At 46.4% G+C, this 27,508-nt stretch overlaps 1 protein-coding gene across 1 annotated transcript in view; it reads left to right on the forward strand.

Moving 5' to 3' along the window:
• LOC121556107 (vascular endothelial growth factor receptor 3-like) overlaps positions 1 to 27,508 on the forward strand; it is a 137,847-nt gene that overhangs the window by 74,094 nt on the left and 36,245 nt on the right. The window contains exons 6-13 of the mRNA XM_045212453.1: positions 1,949 to 2,088; positions 2,617 to 2,788; positions 3,006 to 3,123; positions 6,770 to 6,948; positions 11,604 to 11,766; positions 22,633 to 22,768; positions 25,201 to 25,309; positions 25,477 to 25,607. Coding sequence (XP_045068388.1) covers positions 1,949 to 2,088; positions 2,617 to 2,788; positions 3,006 to 3,123; positions 6,770 to 6,948; positions 11,604 to 11,766; positions 22,633 to 22,768; positions 25,201 to 25,309; positions 25,477 to 25,607 — 1,148 coding nt within the window. The remainder of the gene's footprint in view (positions 1 to 1,948; positions 2,089 to 2,616; positions 2,789 to 3,005; positions 3,124 to 6,769; positions 6,949 to 11,603; positions 11,767 to 22,632; positions 22,769 to 25,200; positions 25,310 to 25,476; positions 25,608 to 27,508) is intronic.

Genomic DNA, 27,508 nt, shown 5'->3' on the forward strand with positions numbered 1-27,508 from the left:
TGACTACACTCTACCTAGGATACACTACTAGTACAGGTAGAGGCCTGAGTATCTCTACTGACTACACTCTACCTAGTATACACTACTAGTACAGGTAGAGGCCTGAGTATCTCTACTGACTACACTCTACCTAGTATACACTACTAGTACAGGTAGAGGCCTGAGTATCTCTACTGACTACACTCTACCTAGTATACACTACTAGTACAGGTAGAGGCCTGAGTATCTCTACTGACTACACTCTACCTAGTATACACTACTAGTACAGGTAGAGGCCTGAGTATCTCTACTGACTACACTCTACCTAGGATACACTACTAGTACAGGTAGAGGCCTGAGTATCTCTACTGACTACACTCTACCTAGGATACACTACTAGTACAGGTAGAGGCCTGAGTATCTCTACTGACTACACTCTACCTAGTATACACTACTAGTACAGGTAGAGGCCTGAGTATCTCTACTGACTACACTCTACCTAGGATACACTACTAGTACAGGTAGAGGCCTGAGTATCTACATACTACATGTCTCTCTATAGCATTAGAGATCCCACTCTCAACGGTCTAAAGTGGGAAACATAGGACACATTACAATATATTTATAAAATAAAGAGTAGGAGGGTAATTTAATTAAGGGAGAACTGAGACAACGATTCTTAGAAGCGCTCAGCACTCATGGCTGTCTTTCTGCCTGCTGTCTAAATGTCTGGTTGAGACTGAACTCTGTGAGACCTGTGGATCTGGAGTCCCAGTGTTATTGTATGAGATCACTCACCTCTCAGAAACTGCATCCCAAATGCCACACTATTCCCATACTTCTGACCATGGAATAGGGTGCCATTTGGGACTCACTTCTCAGAGTCTCTCAGTCCAGTCCTGAAGAGATTACCTTTAGCCACCGGCCCGGGCCAACAGAAACAGATTCATGGCTCTGAGGAAACAGCCTTCCATCACTTGTTATCAATCTTTACGCAGATGGAGCGTTAAGACAAACAGACGCTAGCTAGCTAGCTCACACCCAGTACAGATACAGTATCACCTTCATACAGACGCTAGCTAGCTAGCTCACACCCAGTACAGATACAGTATCACCTTCATACAGACGCTAGCTAGCTAGCTCACACCCAGTACAGATACAGTATCACCTTCATACAGACGCTAGCTAGCTAGCTCACACCCAGTACAGATACAGTATCACCTTCTTCATACAGACGCTAGCTAGCTAGCTCACACCCAGTACAGATACAGTATCACCTTCATACAGACGCTAGCTAGCTAGCTCACACCCAGTACAGATACAGTATCACCTTCATACAGACGCTAGCTAGCTAGCTCACACCCAGTACAAATACAGTATCACCTTCATACAGCGTCACACAGAGTTTTTAAGATTCCTCATTTTTTCCAATGAGAGCAGAGCGCTAAAACTTAAGTTTCACAATTAGAAAGATCTTGGCCGGGCGCTAATACTCTTAACGTTTTCCCAATGACAGGTGAAAGGACTGGATTAAGACCGTTTGTTTTCCCCTATCAAGTCCTCACAGATTAGGGACGACAGTTTGAAAGGTGGACATTTCTACAGATTAGCTCAGCCTCGAGTCGACACAGCTAGACCACTCCAGCCAAAAACAATGGCTGTGCCCTGTTCAAATACTTAGTTCAACCACCCTTCCTCCCTTAGTTGAAGTAATCACTGATCTGTAATGACTGGATTTGTGTAAAGCTATGCAACTTTCACTGACTCAATGTTGGTACATAGATAATTACTTCAAGGAAGAGAGAAAGTGAGGATGTGAGTTAAAAGTATGGGAACGGTGCCAGCGGCCAGGGACATGGTTGGGCCAGCCAAAGAGACTCAACTTCTCTGGGCCAGCTCTGTTTGTCGTACACCGGGACGTCACTGTGGTGGTGTCGCGGTGACTGCTCTCACTTCCCCCCCCCGACAGGAAGTCAGGTTTACGATGTCAAGCTGTATCCCGAGGACTCGGTGGAGCTGATCATGGGGGAAGCCCTGACGCTCAACTGTACCGCCACCGTAGAGTTTGACACGCCCGTCGAGTTCCAGTGGTCCTATCCTGGAAAACAGGTACGGTAGAGAAAAGCGTAGTTTGCACACTTTACGGAGATCCAGGTAAATGTTAGGGAAAAAAACCTACATTTGAAAGGACTAGAACCTATGGCAAGAGATCAGTGTAGCTGCTGCTCAGATTAAGCTAATTCACTGAAATACGACAACAGATGGGCATTTAATTATATGCTTCTATTTTATGTAGCTTGGATTAAGAGGAACTATCAATCAATGAAATGTATTTATAAAGCCCTTTTTACATCAGCAGATGTCACAAAGGTTAATAACTAGGTTAATAGATGGATATATGAGTATAGACTGTCTTGTTTATATGTCTTTAAATTTCTCAGTCTCTCTCTCTCTGTCTCTCTGTCTCTCTGTCTCTCTGTCTGTCTGTCTGTCTGTCTGTCTGTCTGTCTGTCTGTCTGTCTGTCTGTCTGTCTGTCTGTCTGTCTGTCTGTCTCTCTCTCTCTCTCTCTCTCTCTCTCTCTCTCTCTCTCTCTCTCTCTCTCTCTCTCCCTCTCTTTCCCTCTCTCCCACCTCTAGATGAACAGTACAGTGGGCATAGTGCACAAGCGTAACTCTCTCCCTCGGTTCACGGAGGCAGTCAGCATCCTGACCATCCAAAGCGTCAACGTCACCGACACCGGCACCTACACCTGCTCTGCCTTCAATGTGGAGAAAATACAGGATCTGGCAACCCAAGTCATAGTGCATGGTAAGAACAAAGTTTGAAACCCGGGCCTTCTGTGTGCCAAAAGACTGTGTTAGCCCACTGAGCTAAAGCCTAGGTAATAAGAGATCTTGCCTAAGTCTTTCGGTTTCTTATTACGCAAGTATGCTTCACCAAACCTCCTCTGCTAATGTTTGCCCTCCTACGTTTGCGCGCGCGTGTGTGTGTGTGTGTGTGTGTGTGTGTGTGTGTCCTGTTGCAGAGAAGCCATTCATCAGCCTGGACTACAGGAGCGGCCCGGTCATCGAGGCAACATTAGGACAGAAGTCCTTTAAACTGTTAGTCAAGGTGTCAGCATACCCCACACCTGACATACAGTGGTAAGACCATCATGTTAACTATCTGACATGGAACATTGATGTCCGTTTAGCCAATCAGAGAACAGCATGCTGACATTCTGTGTTTAGCCAATCAGAGAACAGCATGCTGACATTCTGTGTTTAGCCAATCAGAGAACAGCATGCTGACATTCTGTGTTTAGCCAATCAGCTGCAGTTAGCTATTCTAGCTTGCTGATATCGATCTGACAAGTCCCAAAGTGTACCCTGTTTCTGGTGCATGTATTTAATAGTACTTGATTGTAATTGTGGCGCCGGAGAAGATGGCTGCCGTTTTACAGCCCTCTAACCAATTGTACTATTATGTGTGTTTTTCCGCGTTATTTGTAATTTATTTTGTACATAATGTTTATGCCATCGTCTCTTATAACCAAAAAGAGCTTCTGGATATCAGGACAGCGATTACTCACCTCGCATTGACGAAGACTTTTTCTTCAACGAAGTCGGACGCTGAAGGATATTCTACAGACACCCGGCAAGGCCCAGATCCCCGTCATTCGCCTGAGGAAGAGACGGAGATATCGTGGACGTAGGTCGGGGGTGCCTTGTAAGGATCCGACGGCGAGCGAGTAAACTGCCTCTCCCATCAATACTATTAGCCAACGTTCAATCTTTTGAGAATAAAATTGACGATTTAAGATTACGGTTATCCTACCAACGGGACATTAAAAACTGTAATATCTTATGTTTCACGGAGTCGTGGCTGAACGACAACAATGATACCATTCAGCTAGCAGGCTACACGCTACATCGGCAGGACAGAACGGCTGGCTCCGGTAAGACAAAGGGTGGCGGTCTCTGTATATTTGTAAACAACAGCTGGTGTACAAAATCAAATACTAAGGAAGTCTCGAGGTTTTGCTCGCCTGAGGTAGAGTATCTTATGATAAGCTGTAGACCACACTATTTACCAAGAGAGTTTTCAGCTATATTTTTCATAGCTGTCTATTTACCACCACAAACCAATGCTGGCATTAAGATTGCACTGAATGAGTTGTACAAGGCCATTAATCAACAGGAAAACGCTCATCCAGATGCAGCGCTCCTAGTGGCCGGGGACTTTAATGCAGGGAAACTTAAATCCGTTCTACCTAATTTCTACCAGCATGTCAAATGTGCAACCAGAGGGAAAAAACTCTAGACCACCTTTACTCCACACACAGAGACGCATACAAAGCTCTCCCTCGCCCTCCATTTGGCAAATCTGACCATAACTCTATCCTCCTGATTCCTGCTTATAAGCAAAAACTGAAGCAGGAAGCACCAGTGATTCGGTTAATAAAAAAGTGGTCAGATGACGCAGATGCCAAGCTACAGGACTGTTTTGCTAGCACAGACTGGAACATGTTCCGGGATTCTTCAGACAGCATTGAGGAGTACACCACATCAGTCACTGGCTTCATCAATAAGTGCATCGATGATGTCGTCCCCACAGTGACCGTACGTACATACCCCAACCAGAAGCCATGGATTACAGGCAACATCCGCACTGAGCTAAAGGGTAGAGCTGCCGCTTTCAAGGAACGGGACTCTAACCCGGAAGCTTATAAGAAATCCCGCTATGACCTCCGACGAACCATCAAACAGGCAAAGAGTCAATACAGGTCTAAGATTGAATCATACTACACTGGCTCTGACGCTCGTCGGATGTGGCAGGGCTTGGAAAACTATTACAGACTACAAAGGGAAGCACAGCCGCGAGCTGCCCAGTGACACAAGCCTACCAGACGAGCTAAACCACTTCTATGCTCGCTTCGAGGCAAGCAACACTGAAGCATGCATGAGAGCACCAGCTGTTCCGGACGACTATGTGATCACGCTCTCCGTAGCCGATGTGAGTAAGACTTTTAAGCAAGTCAACATTCACAAGGCCGCTGGGCCAGACGGATTACCAGGGCGTGTACTCCGAGCATGTGCTGACCAACTGGCAAGTGTCTTCACTGACATTTTCAACATGTCCCTGACCGAGTCTGTAATACCAACATGTTTCAAGCAGACCACCATAGTCCCCGTGCCCAAGAACTCTAAGATAACCTGCCTAAATGACTACCGACCCGCGGCACTGACGTCTGTAGCCATGAAGTGCTTTGAAAGACTGGTCATGGCTCACATCAACAGTATAATCCCAGAAACCCTAGACCCACTCCAATTTGCATACCGCCCCAACAGATCCACAGATGATGCAATCTCTATCGCACTCCACACTGCCCTTTCCCACCTGGACAAGAGGAACACCTACGTGAGAATGCTATTCATTGACTACAGCTCAGCATTCAACACCATAGTGCCCTCTAAGCTCATCACTAAGCTAAGGATCCTGGGACTAAACACCTCCCTCTGCAACTGGATCCTGGACTTCCTGACGGGCCGCCCCCAGGTGGTAAGGGTAGGTAACAACACATCTGCCACACTGATCCTCAACACGGGGGCCCCTCAGGGGTGCGTGCTCAGTCCCCTCCTGTACTCTCTGTTCACCCATGACTGCATGGCCAGGCACGACTCCAACACCATCATTAAGTTTGCCGACGACACAACAGTGGTAGGCCTGATCACCGACAACGATGAGACAGCCTATAGGGAGGAGGTCAGAGATCTGGCCGTGTGGTGCCAGGACAACAACCTCTCCCTCAACGTGACCAAGACAAAGGAGATGATTGTGGACTACAGGAAAAAAAGAGGACTGAGCACGCCCCATTCTCATCGACGGGGCTGTAGTGGAACAGGTTGAGAGCTTCAAGTTCCTTGGTGTCCACATCACCAACGAACTATCATGGTCCAAGCACACCAAGACAGTCGTGAAGAGGGCACGACAAAGCCTATTCCCCCTCAGGAGACTAAAAAGATTTGGCATGGGTCCTCAGATCCTCAAAAAATTCTACAGCTGCACCATCGAGAGCATCCTGACTGGTTGCATCACCGCCTGGTATGGCAACTGCTTGGCCTCTGACCGCAAGGCACTACAGAGGGTAGTGCGTACGGCCCAGTACATCACTGGGGCAAAGCTCCCTGCCATCCAAGACCTCTATACCAGGCGGTGTCAGAGGAAGGCCCTCAAAATTGTCAAAGACTCCAGCCACCCTAGTCATAGACTGTTCTCTCTGCTACCGCACGGCAAGCGGTACCGGAGTGCCAAGTCTAGGTCCAAAAGACTTCTCAACAGCTTCTACCCACAAGCCATAAGACTCCTGAACAGCTAATCATGGCTACCCGGACTATTTGCACTGCCCCCCACCCCATCCTTTTTACGCTGCTGCTACTCTGTTAAGTATTTATGCATAGTCACTTTAACTCTACCCACATGTACATATTACCTCAACTACCTCAACTAGCCGGTGCCCCCGCACATTGACTCTGCACCGTTACCCCCCTGTATATATAGCCTCCCTACTGTCACTTTATTTTACTTCTGCTCTTTGTTTTTCTCAACACTTTTTTTTGTTGTTGTTTTATTCTTACTTTTTTTGTTTAAAATAAACGCACTGTTGGTTAAGGGCTGTAAGTAAGCATTTCACTGTAATGTCTGCACTTGTTGTATTCGGCACATGTGACCAATAAAATTTGATTTGATTTGATTTGATTTGACATCAAGTTCAACTTTGTATTCCTTTTTGTTTGAATCTTCTCTCAGGTATAAAGGTGATAAGTTGATCAGCCGTCGTCCAGAGTTCAACAGGATGCGTCTCCATCAGCGCCATGCCTTAGAGATCAGAGACGTTCACCCTGAGGATGCTGGGAACTACACCGTCCTCCTCAAGAACACCGCCGCCCTGCTGGAAAGGAGACTCACCATCACACTCATCGTCAACGGTAACCATCGCCATAACCATCACACTCATCATCAACTGTAACCATCACCATAACCATCACCCTCATCCTCAACGGTAAACATCACCATAACCATCACACTCATTGTCAACTGTAACCATCACCATCACACTCATCGTCAACAGTAACTATCACCATCACCATCACACTCATCATCAGCGGTAACTATCGCCATCACCATCACACTCATCGTCAAGGGTAACAAATAGAGAAATAAACTAATAACAAGAAACATTTACAAATAAACAACAGCACCTGCTGCATAGGAGGATCACCGTCACACTCTCAGCGGTGTAGTTAAACACACTCTCAGCGGTGTAGTTAAACACACTCTCAGCGGTGTAGTTAAACACACTCTCAGTGGTGTAGTTGAACACACACTCTCAGCGGTGTAGTTGAACACACTCTCAGCGGTGTAGTTGAACACACACTCTCAGCGGTGTAGTTGAACACACTCTCAGCGGTGTAGTTGAACACACTCTCAGCGGTGTAGTTGAACACACTCTCAGCGGTGTAGTTAAACACACTCTCAGCGGTGTAGTTGAACACACTCTCAGCGGTGTAGTTGAACACACTCTCAGCGGTGTAGTTAAACACACTCTCAGCGGTGTAGTTAAACACACTCTCAGCGGTGTAGTTAAACACACTCTCAGCGGTGTAGTTGAACACACTCTCAGCGGGTGTAGTTAAACACACTCTCAGCGGTGTAGTTGAACACACTCTCAGCGGTGTAGTTGAACACACTCTCAGCGGTGTAGTTGAACACACTCTCAGCGGTGTAGTTAAACACACTCTCAGCGGTGTAGTTGAACACACTCTCAGCGGTGTAGTTAAACACACTCTCAGCGGTGTAGTTAAACACACTCTCAGCGGTGTAGTTAAACACACTCTCAGCGGTGTAGTTAAACACACTCTCAGCGGTGTAGTTAAACACACTCTCAGCGGTGTAGTTGAACACACACTCTCAGCGGTGTAGTTGAACACACTCTCAGCAGTGTAGTTGAACACACACTCTCAGCGGTGTAGTTGAACACACTCTCAGCGGTGTAGTTAAACACACTCTCAGCGGTGTAGTTAAACACACTCTCAGCGGTGTAGTTAAACACACTCTCAGCGGTGTAGTTAAACACACTCTCAGCGGTGTAGTTGAACACACACTCTCAGCGGTGTAGTTGAACACACTCTCAGCGGTGTAGTTGAACACACACTCTCAGCGGTGTAGTTGAACACACTCTCAGCGGTGTAGTTGAACACACTCTCAGCGGTGTAGTTGAACACACTCTCAGCGGTGTAGTTAAACACACTCTCAGCGGTGTAGTTGAACACACTCTCAGCGGTGTAGTTGAACACACTCTCAGCGGTGTAGTTAAACACACTCTCAGCGGTGTAGTTAAACACACTCTCAGCGGTGTAGTTAAACACACTCTCAGCGGTGTAGTTAAACACACTCTCAGCGGTGTAGTTAAACACACACTCAGCGGTGTAGTTGAACACACACTCAGCGGTGTAGTTGAACACACACTCAGCGGTGTAGTTGAACACACACTCAGCGGTGTAGTTAAACACACTCTCAGCGGTGTAGTTAAACACACTCTCAGCGGTGTAGTTAAACACACTCTCAGCGGTGTAGTTAAACACACTCTCAGCGGTGTAGTTGAACACACACTCTCAGCGGTGTAGTTAAACACACTCTCAGCGGTGTAGTTGAACACACTCTCAGCGGTGTAGTTGAACACACTCTCAGCGGTGTAGTTGAACACACTCTCAGCGGTGTAGTTGAACACACTCTCAGCGGTGTAGTTAAACACACTCTCAGCGGTGTAGTTGAACACACTCTCAGCGGTGTAGTTAAACACACTCTCAGCGGTGTAGTTAAACACACTCTCAGCGGTGTAGTTAAACACACTCTCAGCGGTGTAGTTAAACACACTCTCAGCGGTGTAGTTAAACACACTCTCAGCGGTGTAGTTGAACACACACTCTCAGCGGTGTAGTTGAACACACTCTCAGCAGTGTAGTTGAACACACACTCTCAGCGGTGTAGTTGAACACACTCTCAGCGGTGTAGTTGAACACACTCTCAGCGGTGTAGTTAAACACACTCTCAGCGGTGTAGTTAAACACACTCTCAGCGGTGTAGTTAAACACACTCTCAGCGGTGTAGTTAAACACACTCTCAGCGGTGTAGTTGAACACACACTCTCAGCGGTGTAGTTAAACACACTCTCAGCGGTGTAGTTAAACACACTCTCAGCGGTGTAGTTAAACACACACACTCTCAGCGGTGTAGTTAAACACACTCTCAGCGGTGTAGTTGAACACACACACACTCTCAGCGGTGTAGTTGAACACACTCTCAGCGGTGTAGTTAAACACACTCTCAGCGGTGTAGTTAAACACACTCTCAGCGGTGTAGTTAAACACACTCTCAGCGGTGTAGTTAAACACACTCTCAGCGGTGTAGTTAAACACACTCTCAGCGGTGTAGTTGAACACACACTCTCAGCGGTGTAGTTGAACACACTCTCAGCAGTGTAGTTGAACACACACTCTCAGCGGTGTAGTTGAACACACTCTCAGCGGTGTAGTTAAACACACTCTCAGCGGTGTAGTTAAACACACTCTCAGCGGTGTAGTTAAACACACTCTCAGCGGTGTAGTTAAACACACTCTCAGCGGTGTAGTTGAACACACACTCTCAGCGGTGTAGTTAAACACACTCTCAGCGGTGTAGTTAAACACACTCTCAGCGGTGTAGTTAAACACACACACTCTCAGCGGTGTAGTTAAACACACTCTCAGCGGTGTAGTTGAACACACACACACTCTCAGCGGTGTAGTTAAACACACTCTCAGCGGTGTAGTTGAACACACACACACTCTCAGCGGTGTAGTTAAACACACTCTCAGCGGTGTAGTTGAACACACACACTCTCAGCGGTGTAGTTAAACACACACACACTCTCAGCGGTGTAGTTGAACACACACACTCTCAGCGGGGTAGTTGAACTGAGTTTGATTTATTTTGCCAAAAAGTTCAAGCTTCAAGCTAAATCAAGAAGTTGTAAATATTATATGTATTTATTTGACCAAGGTCTGATACTCTGATTACACTCTCCCCCATCGCTCTACCTTCCCCCTCTCTCCCCCATCGCTCTACCTTCCCCTCTCTCCCCCTCCTCCCCCATCGATCTACCTTCCCCCTCCTCCCCATCGCTCTACCTTCCCCCTCTCTCCCCCACCTCCCCCATCGCTCTACCTTCCCCCTCTCTCCCCCTCCTCCCCCATCGCTCTACCTTCCCCCCTCTCCCCCCTCCCCCCATCGCTCTACCTTCCCCCTCTCTCCCCCATCGCTCTACCTTCCCCTCTCTCCCCTCCTCCCCATTTTTCTACCTTCCCCCTCTCTCCCCCTCCTCCCCATCGCTCTACCTTCTCCCTCTCTCCCCCGTCGCTCTACCTTCCCCCTCTCTCCCCCTCCTCCCCGTCACTCTACCTTCTCCCTCCTCCCCGTCACTCTACCTTCTCCCTCTCTCCCCCTCCTCCCCAATCGCTCTACCTTCCCCCTCTCTCCCCTCCTCCCCCATCGCTCTACCTCCCCCTCTCTCCCCCGCCTCCCCCATCGCTCTACCTTCCCCCTCTCCCTCCTCCTCCCCGTCACTCTACCTTCCCCCTATCTCCCTCCTCCCCCATCGCTCTACCTTCCCCCTCTCTCCCCCTCCTCCCCCATCACTCTACCTTCCCCCTCTCTCCCCCTCCTCCCCATCACTCTACCTTCCCCTCCTCTCCCCCTCCTCCCCCATCACTCTACCTTCCCCCTCTCCCCCTCCTCCCCCGTCACTCTACCTTCCCCCTCTCCCCCTCCTCCCCATCGCTCCACCTTCCCCTCTCCCCCTCCTCCCCCATCGCTCTACCTTCCCCCTCTCTCCCTCCTCCCCATCACTCTACCTTCCCCTCCCCCCATCGCTCTACCTTCCCCCTCTCTCCCCCTCCTCCCCGTCACTCTACCTTCCCCCTCTCTCCCCTCCTCCCCCATCGCTCTACCTTCCCTCTCTCCCCCTCCTCCCCCATCGCTCTACCTTCCCCCTCTCTCCCCCTCCTCCCCCATCACTCTACCTTCCCCCTCTCTCCCCTCCCCCATCACTCTACCTTCCCCCTCTCCCCCTCCTCCCCCATCACTCTACCTTCCCCCTCTCTCCCCCTCCTCCCCATCACTCTACCTTCCCCCTCTCTCCCCTCCTCCCCATCACTCTACCTTCCCCTCCTCCCCATCGCTCTACCTTCCCCCTCTCTCCCTCCTCCCCGTCGCTCTACCTTCCCCCTCTCTCCCCTCCTCCCCGTCGCTCTACCTTCCCCTCTCTCCCCTCCTCCCCATCACTCTACCTTCCCCTCTCTCCCCCTCCTCCCCCATCGCTCTACCTTCCCCCTCTCTCCCCCTCCTCCCCCATCACTCTACCTTCCCCCTCTCTCCCCCTCCTCCCCCATCGCTCTACCTTCCCCCTCTCTCCCCCTCCTCCCCCATCGCTCTACCTTCCCCTCCTCCCCATCGCTCTACCTTCCCCCTCTCTCCCTCCTCCCCCCATCGCTCTACCTTCCCCCTCTCTCCCCTCCTCCCCCGTCGCTCTACCCCCCACCCTCAGTTCCCCCTCAGATCCATGAGAAGGAAATAGCGGCCCCCTCTAACCCATATCGCCATGGCAGCAGACAGACCCTCACCTGTACAGGGTACGGACGCCCCGCCCCCAACATCACCTGGCAGTGGAGGGCATGGAGCCCCTGTGGCCTCAACAGCACCCCACGCCTGTAAGACAAACACACACCTGTAAGACACACCCACACCTGTAAGACACACCCACACCTATAAGACACACCCACACCTATAAGACACACCCACACACCTGTAAGACACACCCACACCTGTAAGACACACCCACACACCTGTAAGACACACCCACACCTATAAGACACACCCACACACCTGTAAGACACACCCACACCTGTAAGACACATCCACACTTGTAAGACACACCCACACCTGTAAGACAAACACACCTGTAAGACACACCCACACCTGTAAGACACACCCACACTTGTAAGACACACCCACACCTGTAAGACACACCCACACTTGTAAGACACACCCACACCTGTAAGGTAAGGTGTAGTTTTGTAGTTGCGTATTAAACCATTTGGTGACAGTTTTTTCTTTCTTCGTGTACAGCGAGATTAGGCTGCTAATGTGTGTGTGTGTGTTTCTGTGTGTTTCTGTGTGTGTGTGTGTGTGTGTGCCCGGGGGTATTTCTAGGTGTGTGTGAGGAGAGGAGTGATGTGTGGACTAACTAACAACAGGATGCATGGAGGCACAGAGGGCAGCGTAGCATCACACATCCTCTGACTCTGATACACACAGATACACACTCACTAAGCTTTAACCCTGCTAGATTCACTCCACCAACCAGATACACACTCACTAAGCTTTAACCCTGCTAGATTCACTCCACCAACCAGATACACACTCACTAAGCTTTAACCCTGCTAGATTCACTCCACCAACCAGATACACACTCACTAAGCTTTAACCCTGCTAGATTCACTCCACCAACCAGATACACACTCACTAAGCTTTAACCCTGCTAGATTCACTCCACCAACCAGATACACACTCACTAAGCTTTAACCCTGCTAGATTCACTCCACCAACCAGATACACACTCACTAAGCTTTAACCCTGCTAGATTCACTCCACCAACCAGATACACACTCACTAAGCTTTAACCCTGCTAGATTCACTCCACCAACCAGATACACACTCACTAAGCTTTAACCCTGCTAGATTCACTCCACCAACCAGATACACACTCACTAAGCTTTAACCCTGCTAGATTCACTCCACCAACCAGATACACACTCACTAAGCTTTAACCCTGCTAGATTCACTCCACCAACCAGATACACACTCACTAAGCTTTAACCCTGCTAGATTCACTCCACCAACCAGATACACACTCACTAAGCTTTAACCCTGCTAGATTCACTCCACCAACCAGATACACACTCACTAAGCTTTAACCCTGCTAGATTCACTCCACCAACCAGATACACACTCACTAAGCTTTAACCCTGCTAGATTCACTCCACCAACCAGATACACACTCACTAAGCTTTAACCCTGCTAGATTCACTCCACCAACCAGATACACACTCACTAAGCTTTAACCCTGCTAGATTCACTCCACCAACCAGATACACACTCACTAAGCTTTAACCCTGCTAGATTCACTCCACCAACCAGATACACACTCACTAAGCTTTAACCCTGCTAGATTCACTCCACCAACCAGATACACACTCACTAAGCTTTAACCCTGCTAGATTCACTCCACCAACCAGATACACACTCACTAAGCTTTAACCCTGCTAGATTCACTCCACCAACCAGATACACACTCACTAAGCTTTAACCCTGCTAGATTCACTCCACCAACCAGATACACACTCACTAAGCTTTAACCCTGCTAGATTCACTCCACCAACCAGATACACACTCACTAAGCTTTAACCCTGCTAGATTCACTCCACCAACCAGATACACACTCACTAAGCTTTAACCCTGCTAGATTCACTCCACCAACCAGATACACACTCACTAAGCTTTAACCCTGCTAGATTCACTCCACCAACCAGATACACACTCACTAAGCTTTAACCCTGCTAGATTCACTCCACCAACCAGATACACACTCACTAAGCTTTAACCCTGCTAGATTCACTCCACCAACCAGATACACACTCACTAAGCTTTAACCCTGCTAGATTCACTCCACCAACCAGATACACACTCACTAAGCTTTAACCCTGCTAGATTCACTCCACCAACCAGATACACACTCACTAAGCTTTAACCCTGCTAGATTCACTCCACCAACCAGATACACACTCACTAAGCTTTAACCCTGCTAGATTCACTCCACCAACCAGATACACACTCACTAAGCTTTAACCCTGCTAGATTCACTCCACCAACCAGATACACACTCACTAAGCTTTAACCCTGCTAGATTCACTCCACCAACCAGATACACACTCACTAAGCTTTAACCCTGCTAGATTCACTCCACCAACCAGATACACACTCACTAAGCTTTAACCCTGCTAGATTCACTCCACCAACCAGATACACACTCACTAAGCTTTAACCCTGCTAGATTCACTCCACCAACCAGATACACACTCACTAAGCTTTAACCCTGCTAGATTCACTCCACCAACCAGATACACACTCACTAAGCTTTAACCCTGCTAGATTCACTCCACCAACCAGATACACACTCACTAAGCTTTAACCCTGCTAGATTCACTCCACCAACCAGATACACACTCACTAAGCTTTAACCCTGCTAGATTCACTCCACCAACCAGATACACCTCACTAAGCTTTAACCCTGCTAGATTCACTCCACCAACCAGATACACACTCACTAAGCTTTAACCCTGCTAGATTCACTCCACCAACCAGATACACACTCACTAAGCTTTAACCCTGCTAGATTCACTCCACCAACCAGATACACACTCACTAAGCTTTAACCCTGCTAGATTCACTCCACCAACCAGATACACACTCACTAAGCTTTAACCCTGCTAGATTCACTCCACCAACCAGATACACACTCACTAAGCTTTAACCCTGCTAGATTCACTCCACCAACCAGATACACACTCACTAAGCTTTAACCCTGCTAGATTCACTCCACCAACCAGATACACACTCACTAAGCTTTAACCCTGCTAGATTCACTCCACCAACCAGATACACACTCACTAAGCTTTAACCCTGCTAGATTCACTCCACCAACCAGATACACACTCACTAAGCTTTAACCCTGCTAGATTCACTCCACCAACCAGATACACACTCACTAAGCTTTAACCCTGCTAGATTCACTCCACCAACCAGATACACACTCACTAAGCTTTAACCCTGCTAGATTCACTCCACCAACCAGATACACACTCACTAAGCTTTAACCCTGCTAGATTCACTCCACCAACCAGATACACACTCACTAAGCTTTAACCCTGCTAGATTCACTCCACCAACCAGATACACACTCACTAAGCTTTAACCCTGCTAGATTCACTCCACCAACCAGATACACACTCACTAAGCTTTAACCCTGCTAGATTCACTCCACCAACCAGATACACACTCACTAAGCTTTAACCCTGCTAGATTCACTCCACCAACCAGATACACACTCACTAAGCTTTAACCCTGCTAGATTCACTCCACCAACCAGATACACACTCACTAAGCTTTAACCCTGCTAGATTCACTCCACCAACCAGATACACACTCACTAAGCTTTAACCCTGCTAGATTCACTCCACCAACCAGATACACACTCACTAAGCTTTTAACCCTGCTAGATTCACTCCACCAACCAGATACACACTCACTAAGCTTTAACCCTGCTAGATTCACTCCACCAACCAGATACACACTCACTAAGCTTTAACCCTGCTAGATTCACTCCACCAACCAGATACACACTCACTAAGCTTTAACCCTGCTAGATTCACTCCACCAACCAGATACACACTCACTAAGCTTTAACCCTGCTAGATTCACTCCACCAACCAGATACACACTCACTAAGCTTTAACCCTGCTAGATTCACTCCACCAACCAGATACACACTCACTAAGCTTTAACCCTGCTAGATTCACTCCACCAACCAGATACACACTCACTAAGCTTTAACCCTGCTAGATTCACTCCACCAACCAGATACACACTCACTAAGCTTTAACCCTGCTAGATTCACTCCACCAACCAGATACACACTCACTAAGCTTTAACCCTGCTAGATTCACTCCACCAACCAGATACACACTCACTAAGCTTTAACCCTGCTAGATTCACTCCACCAACCAGATACACACTCACTAAGCTTTAACCCTGCTAGATTCACTCCACCAACCAGATACACACTCACTAAGCTTTAACCCTGCTAGATTCACTCCACCAACCAGATACACACTCACTAAGCTTTAACCCTGCTAGATTCACTCCACCAACCAGATACACACTCACTAAGCTTTAACCCTGCTAGATTCACTCCACCAACCAGATACACACTCACTAAGCTTTAACCCTGCTAGATTCACTCCACCAACCAGATACACACTCACTAAGCTTTAACCCTGCTAGATTCACTCCACCAACCAGATACACACTCACTAAGCTTTAACCCTGCTAGATTCACTCCACCAACCAGATACACACTCACTAAGCTTTAACCCTGCTAGATTCACTCCACCAACCAGATACACACTCACTAAGCTTTAACCCTGCTAGATTCACTCCACCAACCAGATACACACTCACTAAGCTTTAACCCTGCTAGATTCACTCCACCAACCAGATACACACTCACTAAGCTTTAACCCTGCTAGATTCACTCCACCAACCAGATACACACTCACTAAGCTTTAACCCTGCTAGATTCACTCCACCAACCAGATACACACTCACTAAGCTTTAACCCTGCTAGATTCACTCCACCAACCAGATACACACTCACTAAGCTTTAACCCTGCTAGATTCACTCCACCAACCAGATACACACTCACTAAGCTTTAACCCTGCTAGATTCACTCCACCAACCAGATACACACTCACTAAGCTTTAACCCTGCTAGATTCACTCCACCAACCAGATACACACTCACTAAGCTTTAACCCTGCTAGATTCACTCCACCAACCAGATACACACTCACTAAGCTTTAACCCTGCTAGATTCACTCCACCAACCAGATACACACTCACTAAGCTTTAACCCTGCTAGATTCACTCCACCAACCAGATACACACTCACTAAGCTTTAACCCTGCTAGATTCACTCCACCAACCAGATACACACTCACTAAGCTTTAACCCTGCTAGATTCACTCCACCAACCAGATACACACTCACTAAGCTTTAACCCTGCTAGATTCACTCCACCAACCAGATACACACTCACTAAGCTTTAACCCTGCTAGATTCACTCCACCAACCAGATACACACTCACTAAGCTTTAACCCTGCTAGATTCACTCCACCAACCAGATACACACTCACTAAGCTTTAACCCTGCTAGATTCACTCCACCAACCAGATACACACTCACTAAGCTTTAACCCTGCTAGATTCACTCCACCAACCAGATACACACTCACTAAGCTTTAACCCTGCTAGATTCACTCCACCAACCAGATACACACTCACTAAGCTTTAACCCTGCTAGATTCACTCCACCAACCAGATACACACTCACTAAGCTTTAACCCTGCTAGATTCACTCCACCAACCAGATACACACTCACTAAGCTTTAACCCTGCTAGATTCACTCCACCAACCAGATACACACTCACTAAGCTTTAACCCTGCTAGATTCACTCCACCAACCAGATACACACTCACTAAGCTTTAACCCTGCTAGATTCACTCCACCAACCAGATACACACTCACTAAGCTTTAACCCTGCTAGATTCACTCCACCAACCAGATACACACTCACTAAGCTTTAACCCTGCTAGATTCACTCCACCAACCAGATACACACTCACTAAGCTTTAACCCTGCTAGATTCACTCCACCAACCAGATACACACTCACTAAGCTTTAACCCTGCTAGATTCACTCCACCAACCAGATACACACTCACTAAGCTTTAACCCTGCTAGATTCACTCCACCAACCAGATACACACTCACTAAGCTTTAACCCTGCTAGATTCACTCCACCAACCAGATACACACTCACTAAGCTTTAACCCTGCTAGATTCACTCCACCAACCAGATACACACTCACTAAGCTTTAACCCTGCTAGATTCACTCCACCAACCAGATACACACTCACTAAGCTTTAACCCTGCTAGATTCACTCCACCAACCAGATACACACTCACTAAGCTTTAACCCTGCTAGATTCACTCCACCAACCAGATACACACTCACTAAGCTTTAACCCTGCTAGATTCACTCCACCAACCAGATACACACTCACTAAGCTTTAACCCTGCTAGATTCACTCCACCAACCAGATACACACTCACTAAGCTTTAACCCTGCTAGATTCACTCCACCAACCAGATACACACTCACTAAGCTTTAACCCTGCTAGATTCACTCCACCAACCAGATACACACTCACTAAGCTTTAACCCTGCTAGATTCACTCCACCAACCAGATACACACTCACTAAGCTTTAACCCTGCTAGATTCACTCCACCAACCAGATACACACTCACTAAGCTTTAACCCTGCTAGATTCACTCCACCAACCAGATACACACTCACTAAGCTTTAACCCTGCTAGATTCACTCCACCAACCAGATACACACTCACTAAGCTTTAACCCTGCTAGATTCACTCCACCAACCAGATACACACTCACTAAGCTTTAACCCTGCTAGATTCACTCCACCAACCAGATACACACTCACTAAGCTTTAACCCTGCTAGATTCACTCCACCAACCAGATACACACTCACTAAGCTTTAACCCTGCTAGATTCACTCCACCAACCAGATACACACTCACTAAGCTTTAACCCTGCTAGATTCACTCCACCAACCAGATACACACTCACTAAGCTTTAACCCTGCTAGATTCACTCCACCAACCAGATACACACTCACTAAGCTTTAACCCTGCTAGATTCACTCCACCAACCAGATACACACTCACTAAGCTTTAACCCTGCTAGATTCACTCCACCAACCAGATACACACTCACTAAGCTTTAACCCTGCTAGATTCACTCCACCAACCAGATACACACTCACTAAGCTTTAACCCTGCTAGATTCACTCCACCAACCAGATACACACTCACTAAGCTTTAACCCTGCTAGATTCACTCCACCAACCAGATACACACTCACTAAGCTTTAACCCTGCTAGATTCACTCCACCAACCAGATACACACTCACTAAGCTTTAACCCTGCTAGATTCACTCCACCAACCAGATACACACTCACTAAGCTTTAACCCTGCTAGATTCACTCCACCAACCAGATACACACTCACTAAGCTTTAACCCTGCTAGATTCACTCCACCAACCAGATACACACTCACTAAGCTTTAACCCTGCTAGATTCACTCCACCAACCAGATACACACTCACTAAGCTTTAACCCTGCTAGATTCACTCCACCAACCAGATACACACTCACTAAGCTTTAACCCTGCTAGATTCACTCCACCAACCAGATACACACTCACTAAGCTTTAACCCTGCTAGATTCACTCCACCAACCAGATACACACTCACTAAGCTTTAACCCTGCTAGATTCACTCCACCAACCAGATACACACTCACTAAGCTTTAACCCTGCTAGATTCACTCCACCAACCAGATACACACTCACTAAGCTTTAACCCTGCTAGATTCACTCCACCAACCAGATACACACTCACTAAGCTTTAACCCTGCTAGATTCACTCCACCAACCAGATACACACTCACTAAGCTTTAACCCTGCTAGATTCACTCCACCAACCAGATACACACTCACTAAGCTTTAACCCTGCTAGATTCACTCCACCAACCAGATACACACTCACTAAGCTTTAACCCTGCTAGATTCACTCCACCAACCAGATACACACTCACTAAGCTTTAACCCTGCTAGATTCACTCCACCAACCAGAGGGGTGGGAACAGTTTGTGTCATGAACAGTGCTTGTGTCCATAGAAATAGACGTGGTGCGCACGCGATCAGGAGGGGGGAGGGCGATCAAGAGGGGGGCGTTCGGGGGGCGATCAGGAGGGGGGCGATCAGGAGGGGGGAGGCGATCAAGAGGGGGCGCTCGGGGGCGATCAGGAGGGGGGCGTTCGGGGGGCGATCAGGAGGGGGCACTCAGGAGGGGAGCGTTCATAGCGACGGGTGTGACACACAGAGGAACACAGCATCTCAGAGACATCTTAATAAAACACAGAGGAACACAGCATCTCAGAGACATCTTCATAACACACAGAGGAACACAGCATCTCAGAGACATCTTAATAAAACACAGAGGAACACAGCATCTCAGAGACATCTTCATAACACACAGAGGAACACAGCATCTCAGAGACATCTTCATAACACACAGAGGAACACAGCATCTCAGAGACATCTTCATAACACACAGAGGAACACAGCATCTCAGAGACATCTTAACACACAGAGGAACACAGCATCTCAGAGACATCTTCATAACACACAGAGGAACACAGCATCTCAGAGACATCTTAATAAAACACAGAGGAACACAGCATCTCAGAGACATCTTAATAAAACACAGAGGAACACAGCATCTCAGAGACATCTTCATAACACACAGAGGAACACAGCATCTCAGAGACATCTTCATAACACACTCAGAGACATCTTCATAACACACAGAGGAACACAGCATCTCAGAGACATCTTCATAACACACAGAGGAACACAGCATCTCAGAGACATCTTAATAACACACAGAGGAACACAGCATCTCAGAGACATCTTCATAACACACAGAGGAACACAGCATCTCAGAGACATCTTAATAACACTCAGAGGAACACAGCATCTCAGAGACATCTTAATAAAACACAGAGGAACACAGCATCTCAGAGACATCTTAATAAAACACAGAGGAACACAGCATCTCAGAGACATCTTCATAACACACAGAGGAACACAGCATCTCAGAGACATCTTCATAACACACAGAGGAACACAGCATCTCAGATACATTTTCATAACACACAGAGGTACACAGCATCTCAGAGACATCTTCATAACACACAGAGGAACACAGCATCTCAGAGACATCTTAATAACACACAGAGGAACACAGCATCTCAGAGACTTCTTCATAACACACAGAGGAACACAGCATCTCAGAGACATCTTCATAACACACAGAGGAACACAGCATCTCAGAGACATCTTAATAACACACAGAGGAACACAGCATCTCAGAGACATCTTCATAACACACAGAGGAACACAGCATCTCAGAGACATCTTCATAACACACAGAGGAACACAGCATCTCAGAGACATCTTCATAACACACAGAGGAACACAGCATCTCAGAGACATCTTAATAACACTCAGAGGAACACAGCATCTCAGAGACATCTTAATAAAACACAGAGGAACACAGCATCTCAGAGACATCTTAATAAAACACAGAGGAACACAGCATCTCAGAGACATCTTCATAACACACAGAGGAACACAGCATCTCAGAGACATCTTCATAACACACAGAGGAACACAGCATCTCAGATACATTTTCATAACACACAGAGGTACACAGCATCTCAGAGACATCTTCATAACACACAGAGGAACACAGCATCTCAGAGACATCTTAATAACACACAGAGGAACACAGCATCTCAGAGACTTCTTCATAACACACAGAGGGAACACAGCATCTCAGAGACATCTTCATAACACACAGAGGAACACAGCATCTCAGAGACATCTTAATAACACACAGAGGAACACAGCATCTCAGAGACATCTTCATAACACACAGAGGAACACAGCATCTCAGAGACATCTTCATAACACACAGAGGAACACAGCATCTCAGAGACATTTTCATAACACACAGAGGAACACAGCATCTCAGAGACATCTTCATAACACACAGAGGAACACAGCATCTCAGAGACATCTTAATAACACACAGAGGAACACAGCATCTCAGAGACTTCTTCATAACACACAGAGGAACACAGCATCTCAGAGACATCTTCATAACACACAGAGGAACACAGCATCTCAGAGACATCTTAATAACACACAGAGGAACACAGCATCTCAGAGACATCTTCATAACACACAGAGGAACACAGCATCTCAGAGACATCTTCATAACACACAGAGGAACACAGCATCTCAGAGACATCTTCATAACACACAGAGGAACACAGCATCTCAGAGACATCTTTATATATATATATCTTCATAACACACAGAGGAACACAGCATCTCAGAGACATCTTCATAACACACAGAGGAACACAGCATCTCAGAGACATCTTCATAACACACAGAGGAACACAGCAAACTTTATTAGGGTAATATTAAAAGTAAGCCATTGTTTACAGGGAAAATACAAACAGAAGAGCAAATGTAAAAAAACAGCCTTTTTGATGATCTGTTTTGAGTTTTGGATTAAGAGTTTTGACATTTTACCACAATACTTGTGAAAATAGTATGAAAGCGATAGAACCCCCCTGTAATGTCGGCCTATTTCACATGACAATCACGACACCAGCGTATATTTCTCAAAAGTAACACCAGGCTATCAAAAGGGACGGCCCTCAGTCATCGGTAATGAAACCTGATTGTTTTCAGTGCTTCATTACACATGCATCGCATTCCCCCAAAAGGACTCATAAAAGTATTTCTAATTTCATGTCTCATTTGAGGTTGTAAGTTTCAAACATTTTGGGTAATATACACTGCTACATTTCATGTATGAAAAAAATGTCTGCACTCACGAACTGTAAGTCGCTCTGGATAAGAGCGTCTGCTAAAAATGACTAAAGGAAAAAGTGGGAATAGGGTGGCTAGGGGCCGTGGTGAAAGACTATGCTGTTCTGTTCTGTGTTGTAGGAGTCGGAGGGATCGTAAGGGGCGTAGCGACCGCATCACAGACTGTCAGAACTGGCAGGACCTGGACTCAGAGAACAGCGGTAATAAAATAGAGAACATGGAGACGTCAGTCGAGGTGGTGGACGGAAGGCAGAAGGTTGGTTCTCACTCCCTGCACAAAAGTTTACAGCATTTAACAATACTACAAACGTTATCTGAATGTTTAATCATGACAACATTATCATATTATTATATCGTTCTGATCAAGTATCTCAGAGAGAGAGACAGAGGGTTAGATATTTCTCACTATACCAACATTTCAACATTTCCCTGAGAACAAATGTTATCCAAATGTTATCCAAATGTTATCCAAATGTTGAATCATGACCATGTTATTACATCATTTTGATAAAGTTTACAATTAGGATTTAGTAGGTAGGAGATTTATTTTGTTGCTTGCAGTTCTAAATTGAATTGTACACCAATTTACAATCAAAGATTGATGATTTAGTAAAGATTTAGTATCTTAGAGAAAGAACAGGAAGATAGTCTCTTAGCCTAGATGGCAAAACAACACTTTATATAAGTGTCCCTAACCCTGAACTGGAATATTTTTACCCAAGTGTCCCAAACAGTGAACTGGGTGACAGTATTTTTACCTAAGTGCAGTGGTGTGAAGTACTTAAGTAAAAATACTTTAAAGTACTACTTAAGTAGTTTTTTGGGGTGTCTGTACTTTACTTTACTGTTTCTATATTTGACAACTTTTACTTCACTACATTCCTAAAGAAAATATTATACTTTTTACTCCAGACATTTTCCCTGACAACCAAAAGTACTCGTTACGTTTCGAATGCTTAGCAGGACAGGAAAATGGTCCAATTCACCCACTTATCAAGAGAACATCCCTGGTCATCCCTACTGCCTCTGATCTGGCGGACTCACTAAACACACATGCATCTTTTGTAAATAATGTCTGAGTGTTGGAGTGTGCCCCTGGCTATCCATCCATTTTAAAAACAAGAAAATGGTGCGGTCTGCTTTGCCCCTTTACCACTACCTACATGTACATATTACCTCAATTACCTCCACTAACCTGTTCCCCAGCACATTGACTCGGTACCGGTACCCGCTTTATATACTGTAGCCTCGTTATTGTTATTTTATTGTGTTACTTTTTTTTAAACTTTAGTTTATTTACTAAATATTTTCTTAAATCTATTCTTCTTAAAACTGCATTGTTGATTAAGGGCTTGTAAGTAAGCATTTCACTGTAAGGTCTGCACCTGTTGTATTCACCACATGTGACAAATACATTTGATTAATATAAGGAATTTTAAATGATTTATACTTTTGATACTTAAGTTTATTTTAGTAATTACATTTACTTTTGATACTTAAGTATATTTAAAACCAAATACTTTTAGACTTTTACTCAAGTAGTATTTTACTGGGAGACTTTCACTTTTACTTGAGTTGAGTAACTTTCTATGAAGGTATCTATACTTTTACTCAAGTCTGACAATTGGGTACTTTTTCCACCACTGCCTGAGTGTCCCAAACAGTGAACTGTGTAACAGTATTTGTCAATCAGAGAGAAGAGAGGGCAAGTGTTCCATTTCCACATCAGAAATATTTTGAACCCTCTTCCTGAGCACACTTCCTGAGGGGAATGGCAATAAACACCCCCCCACAGCACACTTCCTGTTGTGGGTCACACCTGTGAGGTCAGTTCCTGTTGTGAGGTAGTGGCGGTCGCGGCAGCGGAAAGATTTGAGTCACGTCAACTTCCACAGAGACCGTGTTCTCATCCACCATCAAAACACAGCCACACCAGGACAACAGGAGCCATAGTAGCATGGAATCAGCCAGGACAGCCAGGACAACAGGAGCCAGAGTAGCATGGAGTCAGCCAGGACAGCCAGGACAACAGGAGCCAGAGTAGCATGGAGTCAGCCAGGACAGCCAGGACAACAGGAGCCAGAGTAGCATGGAATCAGCCAGGACAGCCAGGACAACAGGAGCCAGAGTAGCATGGAGTCAGCCAGGACAGCCAGGACAACAGGAGCCAGAGTAGCATGGAATCAGCCAGGACAGCCAGGACAACAGGAGCCAGAGTAGCATGGAGTCAGCCAGGACAGCCAGGACAACAGGAGCCAGAGTAGCATGGAGTCAGCCAGGACAGCCAGGACAACAGGAGCCAGAGTAGCATGGAATCAGCCAGGACAGCCAGGACAACAGGAGCCAGAGTAGCATGGAATCAGCCAGGACAGCCGGGACAACAGGATCCAGAGTAGATACTAGTGGATAGATTCAGTGTGGATTCCAGGTTATGGTTCAAAGTATCAAGTTCTTACAAAAACCCAGTCAGTTGTCTAGTCTAGTAAAAAAGCACTTCAAAGCATAATACACATTTAGAACCCTTCTTCTTTCCCTCTACATCAGGTGTATTTTGTATGAAAGCCATGTCTTCCTCTACAGATATTGAGCAGGCTGGTGATCCAGAACGTTTATATGTTAATATGTTTATACTCTCCTCTCCTCTCCTCTCCTCTCCTCTCCTCTCCTCTCCTCTCCTCTCCTCTATAGATAGTCAGCAGACTGGTGATCCAGAACGCCAGTGTATCAGTCATGTATAAATGTTCTGCTGACAACAAAGTGGGTAAAGACCAAAGGCTGATATACTTCTATGTGACCAGTGAGTATTACAACTTATTTCCTTCTCTTGGTTTAGCATACAAAGTACTGTACAGTAATATGCACTATATATACATAAATAAATCTATCTGATATTTTGGTAATAGTAATAGTAATAGTTTGTGTAGTAGTACAAAAAAAATACAATCCTGTCCCTCTCTCCCCCAGCTATCCCAGAAGGGTTCAGTGTAGAGCTGGGTCCGTCTGAGGAACCTCTGGAGCAGGAGGAGGTGTCGCTAAGCTGCATCGCTGACAACTACACCTACGAACAGCTCACCTGGTACAGACTGGACCCACAGGTAACAGCTCACCTGGTACAGGCCAAGGCTTTCGACTCTGTCAACCACCGCATTCTTATTGGCAGACTAAATAGCCTTGGTTTCTCAAATGACTGCCTCGCCTGGTTCACCAACTACTTCTCAGATAGAGTTCAGTGTGTCAAATCGGAGGGCCTGTTGTCTGGACCTATGGCAGTCTCTATGGGGGTGCCACAGGGTTCAATTCTTGGGCCGACACTTTTCTCCGTGTATATCAATGATGTCGCTCTTGCTGCTGGTGACTCTCAGATCCACCTCTACGCAGACGACACCATTTTGTATACATCTGGCCCTTCATTGGACACTGTGTTAACAAACCTCCAAACGAGCTTCAATGCCATACAACAATCCTTCAGTAGCCTCCAACTGCTCTTAAACACTAGTAAAACTAAATGCATGCTTTTCAATCGAACGCTGCTGGCACCCGCCCACCCGACTAGAATCACCACTCTCGACGGGTCTGACCTAGAGTATGTGGACAACTACAAATACCTAGGTGTCTGGTTAGACTGTAAACTCAACTTCCAGACTCACATAAAGAATCTCCAATCCAAAGTTAAATCTAGAATCGGCTTCCTATTTCGCAACAAAGCCTCCTTCACTCATGCTGCCAAACATGCCCTCGTAAAACTGACTATCCTACCGATCCTTGACTTCGGCGATGTCATTTACAAAATAGCCTCCAACACTCTACTCAGCAAATTGGATGTAGTCTATCACAGTGCCATCCGTTTTGTCTCCAAAGCCCCATACACTACCCACCACTGTGACCTGTACGCTCTTGTTGGCTGGTCCTCACTACATGTTCGGTCGTCAAACCCACTGGCTCCAGGCCATCTATAAATCACTGCTAGGCAAATCCCCGCCTTATCTTAGCTCATTGGTCACCATAGCAGCACCCACCCGTAGTCTGCGCTCCAGCAGGTATATCTCGCTGGTCATTCCCAAAGCCAACACCTCCTTTGGCCGCCATTCCTTCCAGTTCTCTGCTGCCAATGACTGGAACGAATTGCAAAAATCTCTGAAGCTGGAGACTCTTATCTCCCTCAATAACTTTAAGCATCAGTTGTCAGAGCACCTTACCGATCACTGCACCTGTACACAGCCCATCTGAAATTAGCCCACCCAACTACCTCATCCCTATATTGTTATTTATTTTGCTCTTTTGCACCCCAGTATCTCTATTTGCACATAATCTCTTGCACATCTAGCATTCCAGTGTTAATACTATTGTAATTATTCTGCACTATAGCCTATTTATTGCCTTACCTCCATAACTTGCTTCATTTGCACACACTGTATATATATTTTCTGTTGTATTTTTGACTTTATGTTTTGTTTTACCCCATATGTAACTCTGTGTTGTTTTTTATTGCACTGCTTTGCTTTATCTTGGCCAGGTCGCAGTTGTAAATGAGAACTTGTTCTCAACTGGCTTACCTGGTTAAATAAAGGTGAAATAAAATAAAATAAAAAAACAGACTGGACCCACAGGTAACAGCTCACCTGGTATAGATTGAACCCACAGGTAACAGCTCACCTGGTATAGATTGAACCCACAGGTAACAGCTCACCTGGTATAGATTGAACCCACAGGTAACAGCTCACCTGGTATAGATTGAACCCACAGGTAACAGCTCACCTGGTATAGATTGAACCCACAGGTAACAGCTCACCTGGTATAGATTGAACCCACAGGTAACAGCTCACCTGGTATAGATTGAACCCACAGGTAACAGCTCACCTGGTATAGATTGAACCCACAGGTAACAGCTCACCTGGTATAGATTGAACCCACAGGTAACAGCTCACCTGGTATAGATTGAACCCACAGGTAACAGCTCACCTGGTATAGATTGAACCCACAGGTAACAGCTCACCTG

Source organism: Coregonus clupeaformis, unplaced genomic scaffold, assembly GCF_020615455.1.
Source record: "Coregonus clupeaformis isolate EN_2021a unplaced genomic scaffold, ASM2061545v1 scaf0015, whole genome shotgun sequence".
Lineage (NCBI taxonomy): Eukaryota > Metazoa > Chordata > Actinopteri > Salmoniformes > Salmonidae > Coregonus > Coregonus clupeaformis.